The following is a 26,127-nucleotide window of genomic DNA, read 5'->3' as shown; positions in this document are numbered from 1 at the left end:
TTCCATTAGGGACTTCCCTAGTGGTCCAGTGGTTAAGACCTCCCCTTCCAACACATGGGGCGTGTGTTCAGTCCCTAGTCAGAAAACTAAGATCACACATGCCTTGTGGCCAAAAAACAGAAGCAATACTGTAACAAATTCAGTAAAGACTTTAATGATGGTCTACATCCAAATAACCTAAGAAAAAAAGTTTAAAAAAATCTATTTCATTATACTGTGGCCAATGATTTCCAAACAGTTTTCTGTAGAAATAAACTGTGAGAAACTCAGAGAACAAAATGATTCAAATAAAATTCCATCTCTTGCTCAGTTCAGTTCAGTCGTTCAGTTGTGTCTGACTTTTTGCGACCCCATGGACTGTAGCACTCCAGGTTTCCCTATCACCAATTCCCAAGCTTACTCAACCTCATGACCATGGAGTGGGTGATGCCATCCAATCATCTCATCCTCTGTCATCCCCTTCTTCTCCCTTCTTCAATCTTTCCCAGCATCAGCATCTTTTCAAGTGAGTCAGTTTTTTGCATCAGGTGACCAAAGTGTCAAAGCATCAGCTTCAGCATCAGTCCTTTCAATGAATATTCAGTACTGATTTCCTTTAGGATGGACTGGTTAGATCGCCTTGCAGTCCAAGGGACTCTCAAGAGTTTTCTCCAACACCACGGTTCAAAAGCATCAGTTCTTCAGTGCTCAGCTTTCTTTGTAGTCCAACTCTCACATCCATACATGACTACTGGAAAAACCATAGCTTTGATTAGATGGACCTTTGTTGGAAAAGTAATGTCTCTGCTTTTTAATATACTGTCTAGTTTGGTCATAACTTTTCTTCCAAGGAGCAAGTGTCTTTTAATTTCATGGATTCAGTCACCATGTGCAGTGATTTTGGAGCCCAAGAAAATACCGTCTGTCACTGTTTCCATTGTTTCCCCATCTATTTGCCATGAAATGATTGGATCAGATGCCATGATCTTCATTTTTTGAATGTTGAGTTTTAAGGCAGCATTTTCACTCTCCTCTTTCACTTTCATCAAGAGGCTCATCAGCTCCATTTCGCTTTCTGCCACAAGGGTGGTGTCATCTGCATATCTGAGGTTATTGATATTTCTCCCAGAAATCTTGATTTCAACTTGTGCTTCATCCAGCCTGGCATTTTGCATGATGTACTTCTGCATATAATTTAAATAAGCAGGGTGACAATATACAGCTTTGATGCACTCCTTTCCCAATTTGGAACCAGTCCGTTGTTCCGTGTCCAGTTCTTTGGAACTGTTGCTTCTTGACCCACATACAGATTTCTCAGGAGGCAGGTAAAGTGGTCTGGTATTCCCATCCCTTGAAGAATTTTCCAGTTTGTTGTGATCCACACAGTCAAAGGCTTTGGTGTAGTCAATATAGCAGAAGTAGATGTTTTTCTGGAACTCTCTTGCTTTTTTGATGATCCAGTGGATATCGGCAATCTGACCTCTGGTTCCTCTGCCTTTTCTAAGTCCAGCTTGAACATCTGGAAGTTCTTGGTTCACGTGCTGTTGAAACCTCGCTTGGAGAATTTTGAGCATCTCTTGCCTGACTTTGTTTAACTCAGCATTTAATGACAGAACCCCTTTTCCACCACGTGTTTGTGTTTGTAGGAAATGACATTTTATGTCATACTTGAGCATGACAGTGGTGGATTTAAAAGGAACTGAGATGTGTTTAGTATGATGCAAAGAAAAGAATTTCATGTGCTCAACAGATTTACACTGTTACTGGAAGCCAAGGGGCATATACATGAAATAGTTTTTATTAATATATACAGAGAGGATTGTTTTAGTAACCTGCCTAGAACTTATCTTATTGTAGAGCGGATTTCTGAAAGATTGATTTCTCTTAAACAAGTGGTGCAAATATACTAAATTAGAAGCTGAGGGCTTCTAGTTGGAGAATTGTTCTTTCATGGTAGTTGCTAGGAACATGGTTATGAAGCTGTTTTGCTTTTTTTTGACAGGGAAATTAGGGGAAAGACAACAGAATAATTCAGCATGGAGTTAGCATTTGATAATGAGTAATTCTGTTTCTTTGAAATAATGAATTTGGATAAAGAGAATTAATGATTCTGGTAATCTAAGCCCAGTTTTATGGAGGTGCCCTGACTTGAATTTGAAAGAGAAATACTACAAATAAAATTTAACATGTTAACAGGAAGTTCTGATATTTTAAGACTCTCTTTTAGGATTAAAGATCATTTATGCAACCTATATGTCAACCTGCTCCAGTATTCTTACCTGGAAAATTCCATGGACAGAGGAGCCTAGTGGACTATAGTCCATGGGGTCACAAAGAGTCTGACATGACTGAGCCGCTGAGCATTCATGTATATGTGCATCTTAATGACACACATCAATTTAATCAAAACTATAGATGGTCCTGGGCTTTCCTTGTAGCTCAGTGATAAAGAATTTGCCTTCAATGCAGGAGACCTGGGTTTGATTCCCTGGGTTGGGAAATGGCAACCTGGAGAAGGAAATGGCAACCCACTCCAATATTCTTGCTTGGAAAAGCCAATGGACAGAGGAGCCTGGCAGGCTACAGTCAATGGGGTCGCAAGAGTTGGACATGAGTTAGCTACTTAGACTAAGACTAATAGATGGTCCTAAGGAAAAAAATACTATGGTAAATATGGAGCAAGATAAATATGCCAAAGAAAAATTACATAATTTTAAAGTCATTATAAAAATGAAAAAGGCATTATCCTTCTGTACCAGAAATATATGCAACAAACTTGACTGTTAGAATTATTGTTATTTTTCTAAATAATTACTAGCTAAAAAAATGTTAAATGAACATTAATTTGAATTTCTAATGTAGTGTAAGTAACATCACAATTCAAATGTAGCAAGTAATGAATAATTAAGCAACATAAATAATTTAACAATCAAATATTCCTTGTTAAAAATATGTCCAGCTAATTTAAAAGTTTAAAGCATGTTGCAAATAGAGAATATAACCTAAAGGTAGAAAGATCATGCATATTAACATCTACCCAAGATTTTGCCAGTTTCATCACACCTGAAAACTAAGAAAAATCATGGATCAAGAAATACTGCATTAAAAATTTTTTGAAATTATTTATTTCTATTCATGGACAATTATATCTATAAGTATGCCTCTATAATAATGAAAAGAGAAAAATATGGCAAACACCTCTGAACTTATTGCTGACTTTTAAAAAATGCAGTTTGAGAAATGTGAGTTAAGTTTAATTTGTGGCAAAATGAGGACTATAGCCTGAGAGACAGAATTTCAGATAGCCCTGAGAAACTGCTCTAAAGAGGTAGTGATGAAGGTCAGTATATAAGTGATTCTGGTGAAGGGGGTGTACATGCAATCAAGCACATATTTTTGGAAGGTTTCTGCTAGTCACAACAAGCTGTCATCACCATGAAGGATTGTAGCACTTTTCTAGATATGACAAGGTACAAGAATTGGGCTCATAAAATAAGCTCCTCAAAATATCTAACTATCTGAAGACCTGTTCTGCCCATTTTTTCCAGAGCACAGAATGCTACATTTCTGTTCTTCACCCTGAAGTCCTTTCAAGGGTGTTAAAAAATTAGCAGCTACAGTGGCACATGATTTAATTCTTGTAGATTAAAGGTAGACGGCAAGCACCCATGGCAAGTGCCAATTTGTAGTTGACATTAGAGTTCTGCGATTTACAGGATCTATGAACATTGGCTCTTCTATGTCTTTTAGGAAATGAAATAATTTTGCAAATTATAAATCACCTGTGCAAATAATAGACATTTACTTGAACCAGTCATTGGTACTTCCCCTCATTTCCTCACTTCTTGAATTCTTAAGTTCCATAAGTGAAGTCTTAAGTTCCATAAAGGCAAGTTTCATTCTAATACGGAGATCCAGCTATATTCAAGGCTATTAGGTACTATGAATAAGACAGGTCCTCATCTTCCTTAAACATCTACCACAGGAGAAGAATAAATAATTATTTGCAAATTACAAATGACAGTAATTGTCATAAGCAAGTCACAAAATGGCAACCCACTCCAGTATTCTTGCCTGGAAAAATCCCATGGACAGAGGAGCCTGGTAGGCTATAGTCCATAGGGTCGCAAAGAGTCGGACACGACTGAGCAACTTCACTTTCACTTTCATGAAATTTCAGAAGCTAAAAATTTTCTTTTATATTGTAACAATTGGAGGCCTTATTACAAAGTACCATTTATACTATGTGAGAAGTAGAGTGAAAGGTGGAAGTGTTAGTTGTTAAATTGTGTCCCACTCTTTGTGACCCCATGGACTGTAGCCCACCAGGCTCCTGTGTCCATGGAATTCTCCAGGCAAGAACACTGGAGTGGGTAGCCATTCCCTTTGCCAAGGGATCAGCCCAACTCTGGATCCTGCATTGCAGGCAGATTCTTTACCATCTGAGCCACAGGGAAGCACCAAGAAATGGAGTATTTCCTGCCATATCAGTAAACAGGGATATCACAGTCATCCGTGATTACAGCACTCCAATGTGAATTCCTGAGCCCTAAGGGCACTCAGGAAGAAGGGTACCAGTGGACTAGCAGCCACCAGGACTGTAGCTACTCCCTAAGGCGAGCCGCAGTGGAGCTCAGGATGTGAAAAACACAGGCTACTGGCCCAGGATAGCTGAGATATATCTGAAAGAAATGATTTCAGTGATCCCGGACTCTTGCATCTTCCCATAGAAAAGCGCTTAATTCTTTAGCTTGGGATATCTGTGATGTGCTTAGTCACTCAGCTGTGTCCAGCTCTTTGCAACCCCATGGACTGTAGCCTGCCAGGCTCCTCTGTCCAGGGGTATTCTCCAGGGAAGAATACTGAAGAGGGTTGCCATGCCCTCCTCCAGGGGAATCTTCTGCACCCAGGGATCGAACCCAGATCTCCTGCATTGCAGGTGTATCCTTTACCATCTGAGCCACCAGTGAAGCCCAAGAATATTGGATTGTGGAATATTTGGCTTCCTTTAATTAACAATAATCTTTTGATGTTCAGACTATCTAACCTTGGTTGCAAAACTTCTATTAACCTGGCTCCTCCCCTCGCCTCCTCAGAGCAGTTCTCTCAGGGTTACTAGAGATGCTGTTTCCCGGCTTAAAGTCCTAAAAATTCTCACTGAATTAAAAAAAAAAACAAAAAACCACTTTTAATTTTTAGGCTGTATTTTTTAAGTCAACATACATCTTGAAGAATGAATAAGATTTGGTTTGAAAAACAGGATAAAGGACATTTCACAAGGGTTAAAGATTGGGAAGAAGTTTATGGATATGGTTCAGGTACTTTGAGCAATTCCTTTTAACAACAGCAAAGGTTACTTAAGTCAAAAATAGAGTATAAATTAGCAAGCTCCCGTTATTTGCTGCCTGGAAGGATCCTATCAGATTTTTGCGTTTTTGTTTGAAATTCCAAATTCAGTCAGAATAAATTTTCTTCTTTGTAAGTGTCACAAATAGAAATTTTTCAGTTCAATTCAGTTCAGTCGCTCAGTTGTGTCCAATTCTTTGCGACCCCTATGGGCCGCAGCACGCCAAGATTCTCAAGCCATCACCAACTAAGGGAAGCCACTAAATTTAACTGAATGCTTGTCAATGATTGAAACCTGGTCTTTAAGCTCACGTGTTGCCCATACACCCTACAGTCTCCAAAATTGTAGGTAAAATTGCTCTACCATTTACAAACGGGCCGCTTTGAATCTGTTTTCCTGTAAAGAGGTTTGTAATTCTCCGTTATGCTCGGGTCAGGCATATCTAACACTCATTCGGCCACATTCTTCAGTTATGTTGATAGTTGGTTTAACTTAATGTGACGTAGCAAGAGATTGAGAGCCTTCAATTTATGGGCGGCTCTCCACACAAACGTGAATGTTTCCTCAAGGAGACTCAACCATACTCTTAAAGCTGTAGTCTGGCATAATTAATATTACAAATCTTAAGGTATAGGTTATGTTCTGAGTCCCAGAGCTTGGGCCTGGGGGCCTCCGGCTAAGCCCAAAGCAGTGCGGAGAAGGAGGTATTCTACAATGGTAGAAATATGCCAACGCCCACGGGACGCGATGCTCCTGCCAACACAAAAGCAGGCACCGCACCACAGCCTCCTTGCACCGAGTTCAGAAAGGCCAGTGGCCTGAACTGTCCCCTGCAGCTCTTCTCGCCCCACCCCCACTTCCGCTTCCGGGGAGGTGCCGCCTGCCCCTCCGGCCGTGGGGGCGGTAGTGAAAGAGAAGCCGGAAGTGGCTCCGGTACTTCCGGTAGGGGAAACTCCTTGCTGCCGCTCCGACCGGGCTTGACAGGCGGGGTCCCTGCAAGTAGGTCTCTCTCCTTTTGCCTCTCTCCCGTCTGACCTTCAAGCTCGTTTACCGCCGCTGTCCCGCCACTCTGATCTCGGAAGCCGCCCCTTCCCCATGTGCCGGGGCAGGAGTCCTGAAAGCCAAGACCAGCTCGCCGGCATCCCATCATGTCCGAACTGACTAAAGAGCTGATGGAGCTGGTGTGGGGCACCAACAGCAGCCCCGGTCTCTCTGACACCATCTTCTGCCGCTGGACGCAAGGTACCCCGGCTGGACTCTTGCTTCCAGCCCCCGCTTCTTTTTGCCCCGAGAGAGTCGAGCAGTGACGCCTCTCGCGCCAGTCCCCTCCCGTGCCCTGCACTCTGTCCCAATTCCCCTGCTTTGCACTGACACTGGACTGTCTAGAAACGCCCTGCCCTTCCAGGGGGTAGAGGTTGAGTAGGAGAATGGTTCCAGCTGGCGGCTAAAGACCCGAAGTGCCCCTGCCGCTCCCTGGGCTGCCTTTTGGGCTGGAAAGGAGAAGGGGGCGGCCGTCGGGCTGCAGGGCGTAACACTGAAGGTGTGCCCTGTGCCTTGGTATCCATTTCTCAAGACTTGCTGTGGCCTCCTGGGTCTTTACCCCCCTAACGAGGCTTCATCTTGGTGTTTGGTCTAATTTTGGAGAGAAGGGAAGTCCACATGAAACTCACTGTGGCTAATTCCACGAAACGATGGTGCAGTTTGTATTTTAATTAGGCTGTTAGGCGTGGTACTCGGTGCAAAAATAAAACGCGGCTGCAAAGTGTTTTCTCCACCCCGATATCCCTGATTTTGAGGTGATTTAGTATCTGTTCCGTGGCTCGTAGAACTTCCTGCGCCGATCTGATTATTCAGACAGGATTTTGAATTATATAAGAAGTTTTGTTAATACTACGAATAATTGTGAAATAGAACACACACACACACACATTTAATTCCAGAGCTGTCCCAGGCTCTGCGTTGGGCACTTTATGCTAGTAATCATCCCTAACTCGTGCGTTTTAATATTAACACAAAACGGACACATTGGTTAAGGTGATAAGAAAGACTGGTGAGGTTAAGTGAAGTTAACAGCATAGTCTTTGAAGTCAGAAGGATGGGTAATGTATGTATGTAAAACATCACAAGCCAATAAATAGTAGCTATTTAGTAGTAGTATTAAAATATTTTGTTATGAAAACATTTATTTAGAAAATACTGATTCTCAGAGGATTTGGGGTAAATTTAGCATAGTATATCTATGTCTTTACTTCATAATGTTTACTTAGTAGCACACATTTAGGGTTTAAATATTCTCTTCTTCCCTCTCAGATACTTCTAAGACCTGGTAAAAACGGAATCATAATGTATAACAGCTAGTTAGGTTATTTAGTCCATTACTCTTTGTTTGAAGATGAGAAAAATGAGTCCCGAAGGCTAAATGACCAGGCCAAAGTTACAGGGAGTGAATTACAAGTCACAGCTCTGTCTTGTTTTTCTTTCTGTTTTTAACCAGACATGTAATTAGTTTGACTCTTTTTACACACCTAATTTTGTCACTTAACTGATTTTTTTCAGAAACTATGGGCATTCACATTTGCAAGTTCTGTTTTAAAACTTATTTTCCTATTTGTCTTATTTATACTAGTAATGAATAGCCCTAAAGCATGCAAGATTGTAGGATTGAGAAAGGTTTTACTTTTTGTTAATTAAGCAGTAATACAACACAGAATAGGGTGATATTTGGTCTCATTTATTTTAGTACTGTGTTGCAGATACAAGGAGAATTCAGAGAGGCAGTTCTAATAATGGTTAGTAGCAGGAGCAGTCTTTGGAATAGGCATTCTTTGGTTCTAGGTTCAAGTTTTTTAATTTAAGCCTCAGTTTTCTTCTCTGTGGAGAGCAGATAATACTAATGCCTATCTTACAGGTTTGTTGTGAGGATTAAAGGCAAGTACTTAACACAATATCTGACATAAACACTCAGAAAATGATAGCTTAATTTAGAAAGTGCTTAATTGTAGGATAGATCAAGCCAAAGATCACTCTGTAGCCATGCCCTGACAGTTAGAAGAAATTACTGTTAATTAGATCACTTCATAATCACACATTAGAATGCTCTACCATCTTGTAGTCAGAGGGAAGTTCCTTAACAAGATGTGTTCAATCAATATCATTTGAAAATAAAAGGTTATTTACTTTTTGCTCTTTACAGAGTGCAGCTATATTGTGGTTGATTCTTCAAGGTCTTAAATTGATCATGATTTTAAGGCAACCAAATATGTATTTTTAAGTTATCACTTTTGAATCAGAGCGATGTTGTCACTGGTTTTGTTCTGTTGACTTTGTATTCATTTATTCTTTCTCAGAGGAGACAGAAATCATTGCTGAAGGTTGCTGTGGCAATGATTTGGGAATGACACAAGACACTGCTTTGCTGCACTTGACTTACTGCATTCGTAATGTGACATCAGCTTTGGCTTTATTTCATCATCTGTAGCTGTGCTTTGAATCGACAACTGTAACCTCATTATCTTTTGGAAGCAAGTTATAGATGTAAGGTCTTTGGCGTAAATATTTATAGAACTATGTCCAGGAATATTCCATTTATGAAACTATACTGATTGGTCCTGTTAAATTCCTTTGATATGTTAAATAGCTTTAGGAGTTCCCCTTCCCCCCTTTAATTGATTTGGCAGCTTTAGATAATATGTTAAAGCAGTAAATGCAGGAGTAGCACATAGGTTTTTGTGTGTGTGTGTGTTCTTTTAAAATTCAATTGGCAGTTTAAAATAATTCTCTTTTGTGAATACTTTTTTTAAAGAGACAAGTAGGGTTTTGGTTTGAGGTTTTGTGTTTTTTTGTTGTTTTTTTTTTTTTTTGCAGTTTTTATTTTAAAGTCAATAAGCCACATAATTTAAAGATTTGAAGTTGTTTTGTTGTTTAACTTGGACATTTACTTCCTACTCCTGCCTACTTCCCTCCTGCTCAATTGCCACTAATACTTTTTAAAGGAAAAATGTTTTTTTACTTCATTATTTGTAAATATCATTTATCCTTCCTTTCTCTCAAACCAAAGTGTTCCAGGCCTACTTGATAGGGTGCAAAGGAAGACAAGTAACAAATATGGCATAAAAAGTATATGTACTAGAAGGTAAAGAAGTAGGAATTATAGGGTGAAGTTGCCTGGAAAAGCCTCATTTTAAGATGAGATTTGAAAAAACTCTTGAAGTAACTGCATTAGTTACGCAGGTATCTGAGGAGTATTCCAGGCAGCGAGGATAGCCATCATAAAAGACTTAATGCAGACTACATCTGGTTAAGGAACGGGAAGGAGGTTAGTTTGGCTGGAGACGGAATGAGGGAAGAGGGGACCAATAAAGATGATATAAGGAACAATATGGCCCAGATAACTAAGATTTTATAGGCCATTGTAAGGACTTTGATATTGGGGGGTTTGGAACAAAGAGACAACGACATGACAATTTTTAAAGGACTGACCTGACTGCTAAATTTGAGGATGGACTGTAGTGAGAGAGTGAGACAACAAGACCAAATGAGAGAGAATTGCCGTGATCCAGGGGGTAAAAGACCGTGACTTAGACCGGGAGAGTGGTGGTGGAGATGGTTGGAAGTGGTCAAGTTGACCTTAACCCAGCAGAACCAGAATAAGAGTCATCATGAGCTAACAAAAGTAAATATTAATCTTATTACAAAGGAAAACATTTTCGCTGGTTGAGACTTTGTTTTCTTTTCAGTATTGATTGTCTAACCAGTGTTTGGCAAATATTTTCTTTAAAGGGCCAGTGACTTTATTGTCTCTGGCATTGCAGCAGAAGCAGCCCTTGATAAGATGGGTGTGGCTGTGTTCCAAATCTGCATTTAAAAAACAAGCCAACCCTGATGTACATTATAAACTCTTGAGAACCCATCTTTTCCTTTTTTCTACCCCATTCCTTCCAGCTTTAAGTTACTTCATTGTTTCACCTAAAGATTAGCCAGAAGACAAACCCAGTTTTGCTATTTATTGCAGTTCAGTGTGTTCTAGGGTGGAGGTGGAGTGTTTGGAGCTGTGGTTGTTTGAAATTAGAATTTTGCGCTTTCTGTGTAAGACAGTGTTTACTATATGATTAAAAAAAAAGATTCTAAATAACTTGAAAAGTTGAGGGATCAGTAAAAATGTAAGTTTAAAAATGTAGTCAGGAGTTAAAACATTTGGGTTAAAATCCAAAAGTGTGATGTGAAGTCAGTACAATGGATCACATAACTTCAAAGATCTTTGTTGTTGTTGGAAGCCTTATATTTCCAATATAGATTTTACTTTCTGAAACCTACGTACATCACATTTGATCTAAAAAATCGATTTTTAAAATCTCCATTTTGTAACCTATGTGATAAAGTCAATTTCTTGGTACTTGGAGTATGTAATGTATTTTTAAGTTCAAAATATTCATGATAATACCTTACATTTGTATTATGCTTGACAGTTTCTGAAAATCTTGCTGAAACTTTGCAACAACCCCAAGAGACAGCAAGAGATAAATGTAGTTATCCTCCTGTTTATAGATGAGGAGACTAAGGCTCAGTTCAGATTCCACTTAATATTATCTAATTTATGATGACAAATGAAGTCATTCTGTGTAGCCTTTTGTTTACGTGGAAGACTAGAACTACATAGGCAGTAGTTGTCAAACTGGTTTGAATAATGTAAGTCAGTCATCTGAAAGTAAAAGACTAGGAAATTGCAAAGAGGTTCATGGGTTAGGTTTAAATTAGTTATGAGCCATAAAATTGAGAAAGACTTCTGTGTCTGTAGTGCTGTGCAGTGTGATACAAAATCATATGCTTAGGGTCACATGCTAAGTTAGATGGCTAATTTCAGATCTAATTAGTAAAACAGTCATTTTGTAATAAGTTAATTCCTCTTAAAACTAGGAAATAATACAAATATGAGAACACTTGACAAGAAAAATAACTATATCCTAAAAAATTCCAACTCAAATGAAGCCTTGTTATAAACGGAGATGCCTACATAGCATAGTCCTGTTTGAGGACAGAAAAGTTCGTTTTCATTTGTTTGACTTTATTACATTTTAAGCTGTAAGAGCCTTTGTTCATTATCAGATAACACCCTCAAGCATATATGCTGCAATTAAACAGAATTTGGTATAAAGCAGATCTGCCTAGAATTCTCTCCTTGGGGTTTTTATCTCTAAAGTACAAAAGCAACTCATCATAATGTATTTCAGTCTAAAAGTCCCACACATGGACCTTGAAAACTGAATTACATTATTAGTGACTTTAAGAAAGGCAAGAATCCGTTCAGTTTAGTTCAGTTCAGTCACTCAGTCATGTCCAGCTCTTTGCGACCCCATGAATCGCAGCACGCCAGGCCTCCCTGTCCATCACCAACTCCCTGAATCTACCCAAACTCATGTCCATTGAGTTGGTGATGCCATTCAGCCATCTCATTCTCTGTCGTCCCCTTCTCCTCCTGCATCCCCTCCTGTGTCCCCTTCTCCTTCCCAGCATCAGGGTCTTTTCCAATGAGTCAACTCTTCGCATGAGGTGGCCAAAGTATTGGAGTTTCAGCTTCAACACCAGTCCTTCCAGTGAACACCCAGGACTGATCTCCTTCAGGATGGACTGGTTGGATCTTCTTGCAGTCCAAGAATCCATTACTGATACTTATTTATCACATACCCTGAAAGTTTAGAAGAGCTTAGCTTCACCTCTGCACTTAGGCCCAACACCAGTGACGCTTTCTTTCTTGCTACTAGGAAAAGAGGTGGATGAAGAGTAGAGGTCCCTTGGCTTCACCTCTTGTCTCCAGGTTGGCTCTCAGTTTTGCTTGTCTTGATATGATCACCAGCACCCTTAGTTCTCATTTGTCATTATTAAATTTGCCCCGTCCTACATTTAGCCTACATTTAGCATCTCCTCTATACTGTTTCTCCCAAAGTGTTGCGTGTTGCTGGAGAAAATTGTGGTCAGCATCAGTACAGATGTACTAATTAAATCTTAGCTGAGCCCTCAGCGTTTCCCTTAGTTCTTTATCCTGTCGACGCTTATGTTTTTTTGGAGTTAATATTCTCAGTTTTCTATGCGCCTCATTCTGTTGCTCTCGATCAGTAACATCTCTTCACTTCCTCTTTGCCCGTTTTTCTAAGTTGAAAACCTGCTAAAGTTTTCTTTTTCACAAGTTTATTTAAGCTCAGGGCCCCATTACACTCTTAAAAATTATTGAAGACTTCACTATGAAAAAAAATTGAGACCTGTGGCAGTGTTTTACATTAAGAAATCTCTTCAGTGTCTAGCTCGTTAGAAGGTAGCTGGATTCTCTCACTTGCTTCTCCATTTAGTCTGTTACATTCAGTCTGTTGTTTTGGTTGAAGTGTATGCAAAAAATCCAGCTTCATACAGGTAAGCAGTTGGTGACATAGGAGTGTCACAATAGCATTTTCAAATAATTGTGGATGTTCTTCTTTGATACTACACTGAAACTCAGCAAATGGTAGTTTCTTAGAGGTTAGTTGAAATATGAAATCTGAAGCCACATTAATGAACATTTTATACTCGATTAAGTTGAAATCCATTGGTTTGTCTTGTACCTTGAGTGGATCTTCTACCCGTGAATTAATTTGTAGCCATTTGCATCAGCTGTTTGGAAATTATTGGTCCGCTGGTTTATGCTAATCTTCCAAATGTTAACACATATTATTAAACAATATCTAAAGTCATATTTATTATTATCTCACTGATCCTGTCAGAAAAATCTCTTTTGAGTATTGGGAAACGTCAAGCTCACAGTGCTGGCCCTGAGTTTCCCAGAATTTTAGTTAATCACTTGAAAGCTTGAAATTTTATTGCTGGCAAAAGTTGTCAGTTTTTTTTCCTTGAAGTATCAGGGTCACTTCATTTACTTCTGAGAAGAAGTCTAAATAATCATAGTTTGTTAGTAGCTCTTCAAAGTAAAAATAACATTCACAGACAAGCTGTTAGTTCAGCTCACAGTTCAAAAAATTACATACCTCTTTTCTTTGAGACACCTGTTCAGGGTATGTAGCAGAGGTGCTTTATGGGTAGTTTCCATTATGTCATACAGACTATTTTTTTTTTAATACTTTGTATTCAGAGTCAAGATTTAATAAGATCAGCATTAGCAAGAGCTTTCTTAAGTTAATTGGCTTTTTGTGTGTGTTTGAGAGCATATCAGGGTGTTTCCTAGTACAGTGACTGCTGATGCAGCTTAATGGCACTGCTGTGACGTGTGCTAAGGCAACAGTAACATAACCCCCTTTTTGTTTTGTACCATCACTGTGAGTATCAAACCGAGAAAAGGGCAGATATCTCTGTATTATGGTAAAAATGATTTTCCCCTCTAGCAGGTTCCCTAAAAGGTCACTAAAACTTCCAGGGTTCTGTAGACCGCACTTTGAGAACCTCTTTATCCAGTCCACCACTACTCTCTACCAGCTCAGCTTTCTCAGAACTCAGCGTCCTTAAACTCTCTCTTTTCCATTTGATCACTTTTTTCCTTCTTTTAATCTCATGCCCTTTGGTCTATAAAATAATAATTCCTTATCCAGCTACCCTTCAAGTTGTCATCCCTTCACTTGTTTAACATAGTTCGCAGTTTCTCCTTCTGCTTGTGTTGTGAATCACACCTCAACCCTTTAAAATTTGACTGCTTTTCCTAGCATTCTAAGTTTCCCTTTTTTAGTATTCCCAGTAGTGACATGCTTAATCCAGGGTTTTCACTTATGTTTTTATTCCACTCAGCATTTGAAACAGGTGACTGACTGCCTGCTTTTCCTTTCTGGGGCCTCACTCTGTTTTTTCTCTTAGCTTTCAAGTCTTTGTCAGTCTTCTTTGCTGACTCAGCATCTGCTTGTTTCTTTTTTCTTTCTTTTTTTTTTTTTTTAATGTTAACCAGCTTCATTATCTTTGTTTTATATGTTCTCATTCACTTTAGCTGCCATGTTTAGGGTGATTCAAGTTGCTATCTTTAATCTTCACCCCTGCCCTGAGCTCCAGACCCATACCCCCCCCCACCCCCATCCTCACCCTCATGACATTTTAGAGACTGAATTTAGAAACAAATGTTTCCATTATCAGGCTTCCCAGATGGCTCAGTGGAAAAGAATCCACCTGCCAATGCAACAGACACAGGAGACATGGGTTTGATCCCTGGGTTGGGAAGATCCCCTGGAGAAGGAAATGGCAACCCACTCCAGTATTCTTGCCTGAAGAACCCCTTGGACAGAGGAGTCCATGGGCTCACAAAGAGTTGGATGTGAATGAGCTCACCCCCATTATCTTTCCTCCCAAAATTTCAGCAAGTATTCATTGAGTATTAACTGTATTAATAATAACACACTAGGAAAACAGTGGTCTATAAGAGAGGCAGGATACTTGCAAGGCAAGACATAATAAACAAATGAACAATAACAATTAGATGATGATAAGTCCTATTTGGGCTGGGGAATGGTAGGAAGGATCTACTTAGCTAGGTTTGTCAGGGAACATCTCTCTGAGGAGTTAATACCTCAACTGAGTCTTTTAGGATGAGAAGGATTCAGCTATGAGAAGGGTAAAGACCATTTCATGCAGAGAGAACAGCAGACACCAAGGCCCGAGGTAAAGACCTTGAGATGTTCTGAGGACTAAGACCACTGTATATGATGAAGGTAAGAGTGAACTGAGGGAAGGTGGGATTGATAGATCATATAGGGTATTTTTTAGGCAATGAAAAAGGAATTTGAATTTTATTTTAATTGCAGTAAGAAACCATTTGAATGTTTTAAGCAGTCTGTGAGAAAAACTGATTTCCATTTCTAGATGATTTCTCTGGTAAATTTATGGTGCATAGGCAAGGGGTGGGTTGGGAGTTGGGATGTGGGTGAAATGGAGCAGGGGGATCCTGATTGGAAATTCCTAATGGTGTTCTAGATGAAAGATGATGGTGGTTAGAACCTGAAGTTGAACCGTAAATGGAGTGGAGATGGGCAGATACAAGATGTGTTTTGGGCCCTTGAACCAAGAGGATCTTAAAAGGTGAAGCCGTAAAGAAAAGTGGGAGTTTTTTGGAGAAAGTGTTCCAAGTGGAGGGAACATGTTCAAAGCATGAGAAACCAGAGAGATAATGGATATTTTAGGGTCTGGAAGAAGGTCTGCACACCTGGAGGCTAAAGAAGGAAGGTATCAAAAGATGAGATAGGAGATACAGGCAGAAGCCCGACCATACAAGACCATGTTAAGGAATTTAGATTCTGTCAGTGACTGGCGTTCCAGTCAGGGCTGTATTTGGAGATTACCTGATTATATAATCACTAACCCATAGTGGAAACCTTGGGAGTAGATGAGTTACACAGGGAGAACATGTAGAATGAAAAGAACAAAGACTCTAAAGCCAAGACCTGAAGAACATTAGCATTTAGTCGCTGATAAACATTGATACAGAGTAGAAACAATAAAGGAAAACTTGGAACAAGAGGGACCACTAAAGCAAGGGCCAGAAGGTTTTCACAAGTCACTGGTGAGCATTTCAGATGATTCTCTGAGAGGTCATTGTTGAATTTGGTGAGAATGAGTTTGGTGCAGTCACAGGTTGAAAACCAAATTATTGTGGGTTGAGTTAATTGGGAGATAAGGAAATTGAGACAGTGCAGGTATGCTTTGAGCGAGTGGTGTTTGGAGTCTTGGATGGAAATTTTTTTTTTTAATGGTCGAATGATTTTTTAAATTAAGACTTTAACTTTTAGAACAGTTTTATTTAGGTTCACAGCAAAATTGCGGGCAGATACAGAGATTCCCCCCCTACCTCCTGCTCCCGCAATGTGCACAGCCTGCTCCAATGTCAGCATTTCCCACCAGAGTGTTTGTTACAATTCTGACCCTACATTGACTCATCATTGTCACCCAAAGTCCACAGTTTTTATTCTTGGTTCTGTACATCCTATGGGTTGTAACAAAAGTATAATGGAATGTATCCATCATTACAATATCATAAAGTATTTTCACTGCCCTAAAAATCCTCTGTGCTCTATGTGTTCACCCCATCCCCCACTCTCCTCCCCTTGGCAGCCTCTGATCTGCATAGTTTTGCCTTTTCCAGAATGTCATATAGTTGGAATCATATGGTATATAACTGTTTAATCCTTGTTTTTTCACAGCTTGCAAGCCATTATTCTTTTAAACACCAAATAATATTTCATTTTCTGTATGTACTATTTATCCGTTCCCCTGCTGAAGGATATCTTGGCTGCTTCCAAGTTGTGGCAGTTATGAAAGGCGCAGTAAACAGTGTGTGTAGGTTTTTGTGGGGGTGGGGCATAAATTTTCAACTCCTTTGGGTAAGCAAGGACCTTCTGGTAGAATCTTAAGGAGAATTTTTGTTTTTATATAGGAGGTACATGTTTAAATCCTATTTGAAAGAGATTGAAAGGTAGAGAGGAGGTGGACTGGAGTGGGGTCCTCCATACTGTTTTAACTCACTTGCTACCTAGAATCTCAAGGTAGAAACAGAGTTAGATCTAATTTCTTACGTACCCAGCCTTTGCTGCACTTGCATATATTCATCATATCTTAGTTTTTACCTTAGAAATACTGTTCATATATAGTGTTTATTCTCACGTTAGTGTTGTTTTTATTAGTCTGGCACTGTCTCTATAGGTCTGTTGAAATGGTCTCCTCCCCATTCTGGTCCTTTAAATACAGAAGCAAAATACCAGTATGGTTGTGTTACTACTTTAATTAGTACTTGTCATGATGTGGCCCTTCCCAGGATGAATGTCCTGTCATCTCTCCTTTCTCACCATCCTCCCCCATACAGCCCTTCAGTTGCATGACATTTCCCTCTGATCCGTGAGCTTGTCCTGTTCTCACCACACCTTTTTCCTTTACTGAAGGTGTTTTGTTTACCTGAAAGTCATTCTCACACCCTTGCCTCTCTGGTAAAGTTCCATTCAAGGTCAGCCTTCAAGTCACCTGTTACGACTTGATTTAGGCAAAGTCATTCCTTTTCGTTTCCTCAACACTCTCTTCATACTGCTGTTGAAACATTCATTTATCCCTTTATTTTAGTGATTTGTTGGTATGTCTGTCTTCATCTGGACTGTTGGCTTCTCCAGGTGAGGGACTTTGTCATGCATGTCATTTGTATATCCTGGATGTCTGGTGTAGTGTGTGAGGGTCATGAAATATTTGTTGGATAAATGACTGAATTATAACCATTAGATGTGTTGGAGTTGGGAATGATTGTTTTAAAGCTAAATGCCCTGAGGCCTAGGGAGGTGAAGTGGTTTCCTCAAGATTGTACAGATAGGAACTCGCCTCCTGACTTTCGGCCGCAGTGTCTCCACAGCGCGCTGCGTTCTCTGTGGGAGCTTGTCCTGGCTGCCCTCAGCCAGTGCCTCTTGGTGATGCCTAAATGAAGATGGAGCCAGGATGAGCACATTCGGTGTATGTGTTGTACCTAGGTGCTCAGTCGTGTCCGACTCTTTGCGACCCCTTGGACTGTAGCCTGCCAGGCTCCTCTGTCCATGGCGATTCTCCAGGCAAGAATATTGGAGTGGGTTGCCATACCCTCCTCCAGGGGATCTTCCCAACCCAGAGATCAAACTGAGGTCTGCCACTTTGCGGGCAGATTCTTTACCGTCTGAGCCACCAGGGAAGCCGTCAGTGTGTATAATGCTCTTTAATTTTTAGCTTGTAGAATGTGACTCAAAGATGAAACTAAAAAAGATACTCTCTGTAAAGAGTCCTAAAATTTCTGTTTAAATTCAGTAGGTAAACTCTCTAGTCTTTCTTCCAGTATATTAAGTTACTTAAAAATCAGATTTAGTGCCCTTTTACTGAAGTCTACACTGTATCTCTTTAGTCCTCTTAATAGGGGACCCTGAGTGCAAAACTGTGTTTGTGTGTGTGGGTATGTGTGCATGTGCACTTGGCTGGGAGCCTAGGCTCCATATCTTTTTTCAAAGGGTTCCTTTATGCCCCAAAAGCTAAGAACTACAGCAATGGACTGACTTAAAGATAATTTGCTGTCGTGATAAGTGATTCTCTCTCAAAGCAAAGTACATTAAAAGTTCTTTTAGCTACTGCCTGAATGACGTGTTTAATCTTTGCTGCTTGCTTTCATTTTTAGGGTTTGTGTTTAGTGAATCAGAGGGATCTGCATTAGAACAGTTTGAAGGTGGCCCCTGTGCTGTTATTGCACCTGTTCAGGTAACATAGACTACTTTACCAACTCCTTAGAGGGGCGTGTTCTAACGTTCCCTACTTGATTTCGTGTTTTCTGATACCTGTACTCTGTGTAATCATGAGGCATGATCGGTTACCTTTTAACTTGTGTTCATGTAAATTGCTTTAAATGTCTGGAATAAAAATGAATTCAGAATATGAGTAGGTTACACAGCAGTAGCCGCTTGGCTGACTTTAACTCCAAATTTTCTACTATGTTTTCTTGAAAATAATGGCCATAACATCTGACACAGTGATCCTATTGAATAATAATAATTTATGCCAAAGGTAGTTATACCATAATCATGGTACCATTTGTATTTGTTTTGTCTCTTAAAATGACGCTTCAAAAAAGGTGAAGATGAGTTAATATTTTCATGGCCTAAAACTTTATCAGATTTTAAAGTAAGTTGCCAATATATACTGTTTTAGGCGCTAGCTTTTTGGTCTTTAAAATAAAATCAGTAACAGCAGATTTCAAACAATTCCCAAAACTAAAAAAAAAATTTTTTTTTCAAACAATCCCCAAAATTAAAAAAAAATTTTTTTTTTCTTTGCACATGAGACAGGGTGAATTTCAATGTGTGTATTTGATTTTGAATCTTTATGTGTTGCATTGTTTGAAATTCAAAGGCTGATTTGCCATGAACTATTACATTATTAAAATGGAGGATTGAATTTTCAGTTTGCTGTGATATTTACAATGTCTAAACAGCAGCATAACTTCAGAACTGTTACAAAAGAAACTTGAATTTATTGCTTGTTTTAATCAGCACATTTTGAAAATACATTTTTAATGTGGTATTTGTTATTCATTGGGCATAAAGAATGCTTTCCTGAACTGTTAGTTGCAAAATAAATTTCTCTCTGAAACTCCATACACTTACATTGTTAAATTTAAAGTGCATTTTCTGAAGAAATGTTTTCCTTTATGGTTGATTCTAAAATATATTCTTTGTAGGTCATTGTTTGCTCTTTAAAAAGTAAAGTTGATACATTTTTTTCATTAGTAGATTTTTTTTTAATTAAGAAAAATTTGAATGAGCTTTGCCTAGGGATTTTGAAGTATAAATAAATTTACCTATAAATTAGTTATTAGAGCTGTTGAGCAACTGAGGTAGGTTTTGGTTTGCTAGTAGGAATCTTGTCTGAATCTGAGGATTCCTTGTCTTGTTCATATACAAGATAGATTTTATTACCACTGACCCTCTTGGGCCATAATAGTACCTTAGAGTCTTTATTGCCAGTCTATGAATATACTTAAATGCAAGATAAACAGGATTTCATGTTTTATAAAATTCAGTATATTTCCAAAATGGTAGTTATTTTTGCAAGTGGAGTTGCTATGTAACAAAATAATTGTAATATTCAAAATAAAGATATATCTTTGAAGTAGTAATTTAGCTTCATAGTCACATGAATGTTTTCGATTATAGAATTTTGTTTGTATTATTATTTCAATGTAAAAATCAAAACTAAATTACTGAGAGTAATGAAGGGAAGTGTGCGAGTTGGAAGTTGAACTTTTTAAAACTGAACTCTAGAACATGGCACTTTTTCTGGAAGAGTAGACATTATGGAACCAAGTAGAAAATACAGTAGTAGACCATGTTACATACAATAGTACACCTGGAATTAATCACATACCATAATAAGAAGGAATGCAAATCAATCATGAAATACAGTGTAGTTTAGTAAATGCTACTGATATGACAGGTTGATAATTTGAGGGGGAAAACTGAATCTGGGTCATCTCATACCATGTACCAAGTTTATTCTTGATATAACACTTAACCACAGGAAGTTGAAAATAATGTGTTACCAACCCTCTAAGAGAATAGATGAGTTCCAGGCTCAGAAAAATATCTGCAGGTGATGTTAGCAGTAAATGAATATCTTTCTTAGACAAAGAAGGCGTACACATTGGTGAGAAAAACACTGAAACCTCAGAGGTGAGATGGGCAAGTATATGCAGTCATGGCAGGTGGAATGATGCTGCGCAACCAAAAAATCAAGATGCCCAAGCTCACTAGGAATCCACCAAAGTACACGTAAAACTTTTAAACAGATTCTTTTGCTTACTCTTCCTTATCTTTAGATATAAAATAATTGCCAGTGCATATAAGGGTAGGGTGATGCTGCCACGCTCTGTGTAGCTTCAGATAACTCTATGTAGTATAAATCTGTACAGTGACCTAGGGAAGGAATTTTACACTATAATTGAAACCATGATAAAATAATGCAGATTCTTTGATGTGAATAATTTTACTTCTATGAATCTTTCCTGAAGAAATAATCCTTAAGATGGAAAGGTTGTATTCAAGAATTAGCTTTTTTAGAGCAAGTCCAAATATGTTTTTTATTTATAGTAGTTTTTCAAAATTGCAAATAATGTAATGCACAGTAATGTCATGTAAACATGGAAAAATGTTGGAAGTAAATTTTAATAGCTTGGTAGACATTTAGAGATTGACTTATGTGGGAACAGAAAAGTGGAAGACAATCACATACCCCTTAGGCTTCTCACTTAAAATTTAAAACAGGTATGAAAGAAAGACTGGAAGGAAGTATATCAAAATGCGAATGGTGGTTCTGTTAGTGGTGAAATAATGGTTGTCCTACCTCACTTTTCCAGTTTTGTAATGTAGTTATGTTACTCAATTTTATGTTTTTTGTTATTTGGGGAAAAGTCAGAAGCACTTGGTTGTAGTATTTGTAGATTTTATTTCAGTGAGAATAGAATGTTACTTATTTTTTTGTTAAAATGTTTAAAATTGATAGTGTATTAGGTGCTGGTATTGTGCTAAGTGTATTACTAGATCATCTCATGTAATCCTCATTACAACCTTTTAAAGTTTGTTTTTAATTAGTAAAATAATTTTTACTATTATTTTTAATTAGTAAAATAATGGAATCAGGATTCAACTTTAGGTCTGTTAACTAAAAGTAGTTTTCTTATCTGTATACTACTGTTTTCAGACACTGATGAGTAAGAATCACCATAGTAACTACTTTTTCTTGAATCTGCCCCCTGGAGATAAAGTAGGTGGAGCATCAGGATCTGCCTCTTAAATAAACAGGTCAGGTTAACTACACTTTGAGAAGGAAACAGTATTATACACAGAACTGCTATATCAAATCACCAACGTAACGTAGTTGGCACACATAAGAAAAGGTTAAAAATGGGTTTGTTTTTTCTTTGGGACCTTAAAGCTTTTTGAGTTAAATCAGAAAGATAGGAGCTCCTTATCAGTGACCCACACAGTGGTGTTCTGTGTCACAAATGAGGACTAGTACAGAACCACTTTTGTATTTGGCTTTCTTTCCCCAAGGAATCAAAGAGAAACGTAGATTTTTTTTCCTGGTCGATAGGGCCTTCACTCTGTGAATGAAGCAGTAAATTTCTTTTTCAGTTATGTGTTTATTATTTTGAGTCAGTTCTTCTATTTGCCAGAAAATGTGTACTATAAAAGAATTATATGGATCTAGAATCAAGTTTATAGTGGTATAGTCTAAGTAATTATGTTCAGTTACTGGTGAATGTGAAGGGAAACGATTTGAAATTCTATAGCACTATTCAAAAGATCAGAAAGGAGGTACAAATTAGGTTTTTTTTTCCATTTTAAAATAAAAGAATGATATAAGGTATGTTTATAATAAATTCTAATAATTATTGCTTTAATTGTATAAAGGCATTTCTTTTGAAGAAGCTCCTGTTTTCTTCTGAGAAGTCTTCTTGGAGGGATTGCCCAGGTATGATAGCTGTCTTTTATCAACTTTTACTCCATCTTTTGTTTTATAAGTGATTCATGCAGCATTCATTGGCAGTAATTCAGTTGAAATTATCTGTTTTTAAAAAGTAAACTATCAGTTACTCTTTCGTGAGGTTGACTTTTTAAATATTCCTGGAATTTTCATGAACAGTGACTCTAGATCTTACAAATGTGTATTTTGTAATGTGCTTTTCCTAACTGAGAGGGGTAAGACAGGTTTTTACAACTAAGGGAAAAATCTGGTGCACTGTTAAATGATAGCATACCATAAGGAAGAATCATTTATGTTTGTATTGTTTTATTTAGCTTTGAGCAAAAACTCAAGATTATCTTTGTATTACTGAATCTTTTAGCATAACACCTTATGCAATGCGAATACTACTACAGGTAATTCTGAGTTAAATCGCAAATGAAGCTTTCATGGCTTCCGCAATATGATTAAATCAGAGAACTGTGTGTGCTCCCTGATAATAACAAACATTTGCATCCTTGACAGTTTACAGAGGTATTTTCTTCACTTACGCTATTTTATGTGAACTCACAATGACTACTGAAAGAAGGTAGAATATGTTATAATCGCAGTTTTGTATGTAAGGGCAAAACAGCTTCCATTCCAAACCATGCAGGTACATTCTGCTAGAGGTTTTAAATTTAAGAGAGAAAGTGTCACTGTCATATATTTTTAATTAATAACTGAAATGCAAAATAAATTTCAGTAGAGAAGAAAGAAACTATTCAAAAGAGACTGTTACTAGCATGAACAGTTTATTAATAAAATTTTTAAAATTTCTTGCACAGAAACATTCATATTGATAAGAAATTTTTGTAGCATTTGTCATAAGTGTCGTAAATGCTGTGGTGGCTAGAAAGTGAATAGGACAGTTCCAGCCTTTAAAGATCCCTTAGTCTATCTAGGGAGAGAGAAACCTCCCTCTAGCATAAAATTATACATGGGGTATATATCCATCTTATCGCCTTTGTTTGAAAGCTTCAGAAAGTGGTGCTACTTCTGGAGATGAACACTGCTCGAAAATGGAAGGGTGGCTAGGGTTCAGGACGAAGTGAAGCATCTGTGCCATTTTTTGTGAACGTCTGATGCTCAGATCACCACAGTACAGTATCAGCGGTTTGTGTACCATGCAGCGTAACTGCAGCGGCCTCTGCTGATGTAATGGACTGTGTCATTGTATGTGCTGAGGGTGTATTACTTCATTATCCTTCCCTCTGTGGGACTGGGAGATCGAAGACATGAGACTAATTCAGAAATGGGGGAAAACAGAGGTCTCCACAGGCCCTTACAAGACCTGGTTCTACAAGAAGGGAATCCTCATGGCTGAAAGGCTCCGTTTGCAGCCTAAGAAAGGGGTGATCAGTATCAGCTTACTCCACAGAGCATATTCTTTGCTCTGATGTTTAATTCCGCATTTTCCAGGATTCTTTTTCTCCTGAATGGAAACATTCAGTAGCAGTGACATTTTAACCCTCAAGCACATTGTTTTTCTAAGCTGTAATTGAAGATCAGTGGCTTATGGATTTCTGCCCCACTAAAAATGCTTGATTTTCATCACTAAATTAACACATTCTTAACATTGTTATTTGACAGGAGTTTTTTGTCCCCCGCAGAGAAAATCACTGTAACTTATGCTTCGGTTATTTTTAGAGGAAGAGCGGAAGGAGCTCCTTTGTCATACCTTGTGTGATATTTTAGAAAGTGCTGGTTGTGACAACTCGGGATCCTACTGCTTGGTTTCATGGTTAAGAGGAAAAACAACTGAGGAAACCGCTAGTCTTTCTGGGAGCCCTGCACAGTCTAGTTGCCAAGTGGAACATTCTTGTAAGACACACTTTTATTTCCTGAAGTAATTTGTCTGTGTGTTTGAATAGAACTATTGAAAATTTTAAAGAGAGAACAAGATTTAAACATTGTATAAGATCTGTTTTTTAGCCTAAGTTTACTTAATCCTTGAGCTTTGTTAGTATTTTTCATTTCTCACTTGATGATTTTAATTGCTGGAGGATATTGCATTTGTTCATTTTTTCTTTGATTTTTGGGGAAAAAGCATAGGAAATGCATCTCTTAAAGTAAACTTAATAAAAGTTCTGGTTAACTTCTGCTTGATGACAGTATCTTTTGAGCTTCAGAACTCTCATTTAGAAAGCTGAAAGAACATATTTCTGTTTTCTTTGCTTCGAATACTTTAGTGTTTTCCTTGGTATTGGGAAAAACAGGGAAATTATTGTTATTATTATTACTGTTTTTTACATTAGGAAATGTCTTAATTATCTTTAGCTGTTTCCTAAAGCAAAAATGGGGACATTTTTCTTCCCTGTGTTGTGTCTTTTCCTCCTGAACTTTTTGGACTTGGTTACTGTAGATAAATTATTTTGAGATGGTTTTTTTATTATGAGTTTTAATTTTGCGTTCATTTAAGTTTTTCATACCTTGAAGATTTCTCTTAGAGAAAAATAGCAGCTCTTCTCACTCACAAGAATTATATATTCTATGGTCTTTAATTTTTAAAATTCTTACATAGTTGACCTACAAACTGCCAGAATGAACTAGTAAGATTGTACCTACAGGTAAAGAGTTGCTTTTCTGGTTTTCTTTTTAGAAATTAACTTGCTTTTGGTAGGTTGCTTTTGGTAATTGATAGTTCTAAGTGCCTTTATTAAATAAGTGACTTGTTCTACTTATAGTGCAGTCCATTAACTATTGACTCTGTGGAAACTGTAGATACCCAGTTTCTAAAAAGTAAATTTCAGTTGCTATGGTACACATCTTGTTCTCCCTATAGGATTGTATATGAGGCAAGTTGTCTCCTTGAGCCAACATGTCTATGATGTCAGCATCTTCTCTCTCACCTTTGCAGTTACAATGGCAAATTCTACTAAAAGTATATTTGCAAGGAATAATTTTTCAAATTTAAACAGTTGAATGACATTTCCTTTTAGGCCTTTCAAACATAGCATTTCCAAAAAAATTTAATATATTTTTAGAGTTGAAGAAAACAAGTGGAAAATGCTCACAAGGTTGATAATCAAAAAATGTCATTAAGGCTGGTTTTAAAATATTTTCCAGATTTTACTGGATTGCATAAAAGCATGTTTAATAGTTTTGTTTAGGATATTAAAATCTTAATAGGAATAGTTGAAGTAGTTAGAAGTTGTTTTAAAGAATATGTGATTAAAACTACTCCATGTATTAATTTTATAAGAAAATAGTTTTTTGCTAACATTTTTCATTAGTATTTTAGTAAACTGTGTGCTCACTGGATGTACTGTATTTTTCTGTGTTGATTGGTTAAATTGTTCTAGGTTAAATGGCCTCATGATGTTAACTTTGGCACTTCAGTAACCTATGTGGGCCTATTATATTGATTCCCCCTCCAAAAGACATTTTTTAGTAATTTTCCAATTTACTTTGTCTCATTTTTAAAACAGACATGAAATGAAACTATTATAAATTGATTTTTAATGTTATATAAATTTGAGAAGTTTTAGTAATTGAAAGTTTGAAAATTCACATTAGATGTTGACAATGAAATGGACTTACATTAAGATTTATCCCATGTAACGATCTGTTTTACCTGTTCTTTCCTTTATTCCCAGCTCTGTTCTTTTTCTTGTGTTTTATATTTTTCTACCATCCTGCCTGCTAAGCTTTTTGTTTTGCTTGCCTCTTTTCTCTAAATTACTATCTTTATGTCAACTTTCATAGTGTACACTCAGTAAAATTATTGAGATAATCAGGCACCACAGAGAAGTTAGTACAGTTTGGAAAATATTATGTAGAAGTTTTATTTTATC

General features: G+C 37.7%; 1 protein-coding gene across 2 annotated transcripts in view; it reads left to right on the top strand.

Moving 5' to 3' along the window:
- Positions 1-6,250: 6,250 nt before the first annotated feature.
- Positions 6,251-26,127, top strand: part of MINDY3 (MINDY lysine 48 deubiquitinase 3) — a 92,332-nt gene continuing 72,455 nt past the window's right edge. The window contains exons 1-4 of one of the 2 annotated variants that reach the window (XM_043882711.1): positions 6,251-6,568; positions 18,453-18,532; positions 22,240-22,300; positions 23,981-24,154. In XM_043882711.1, the coding sequence (XP_043738646.1) occupies positions 6,475-6,568; positions 18,453-18,532; positions 22,240-22,300; positions 23,981-24,154 (409 nt within the window). In that variant the 5' untranslated portion in view covers positions 6,251-6,474. Of the gene's footprint in view, positions 6,569-18,452; positions 18,533-22,239; positions 22,301-23,980; positions 24,155-26,127 lie in introns of those variants that run through there. The other variant, XM_043882712.1, reaches the window with a different exon arrangement.

Source organism: Cervus elaphus, chromosome 23 (genome assembly GCF_910594005.1).
Source record: "Cervus elaphus chromosome 23, mCerEla1.1, whole genome shotgun sequence".
Lineage (NCBI taxonomy): Eukaryota > Metazoa > Chordata > Mammalia > Artiodactyla > Cervidae > Cervus > Cervus elaphus.
This window is presented reverse-complemented; position numbering and strand designations above follow the sequence as displayed.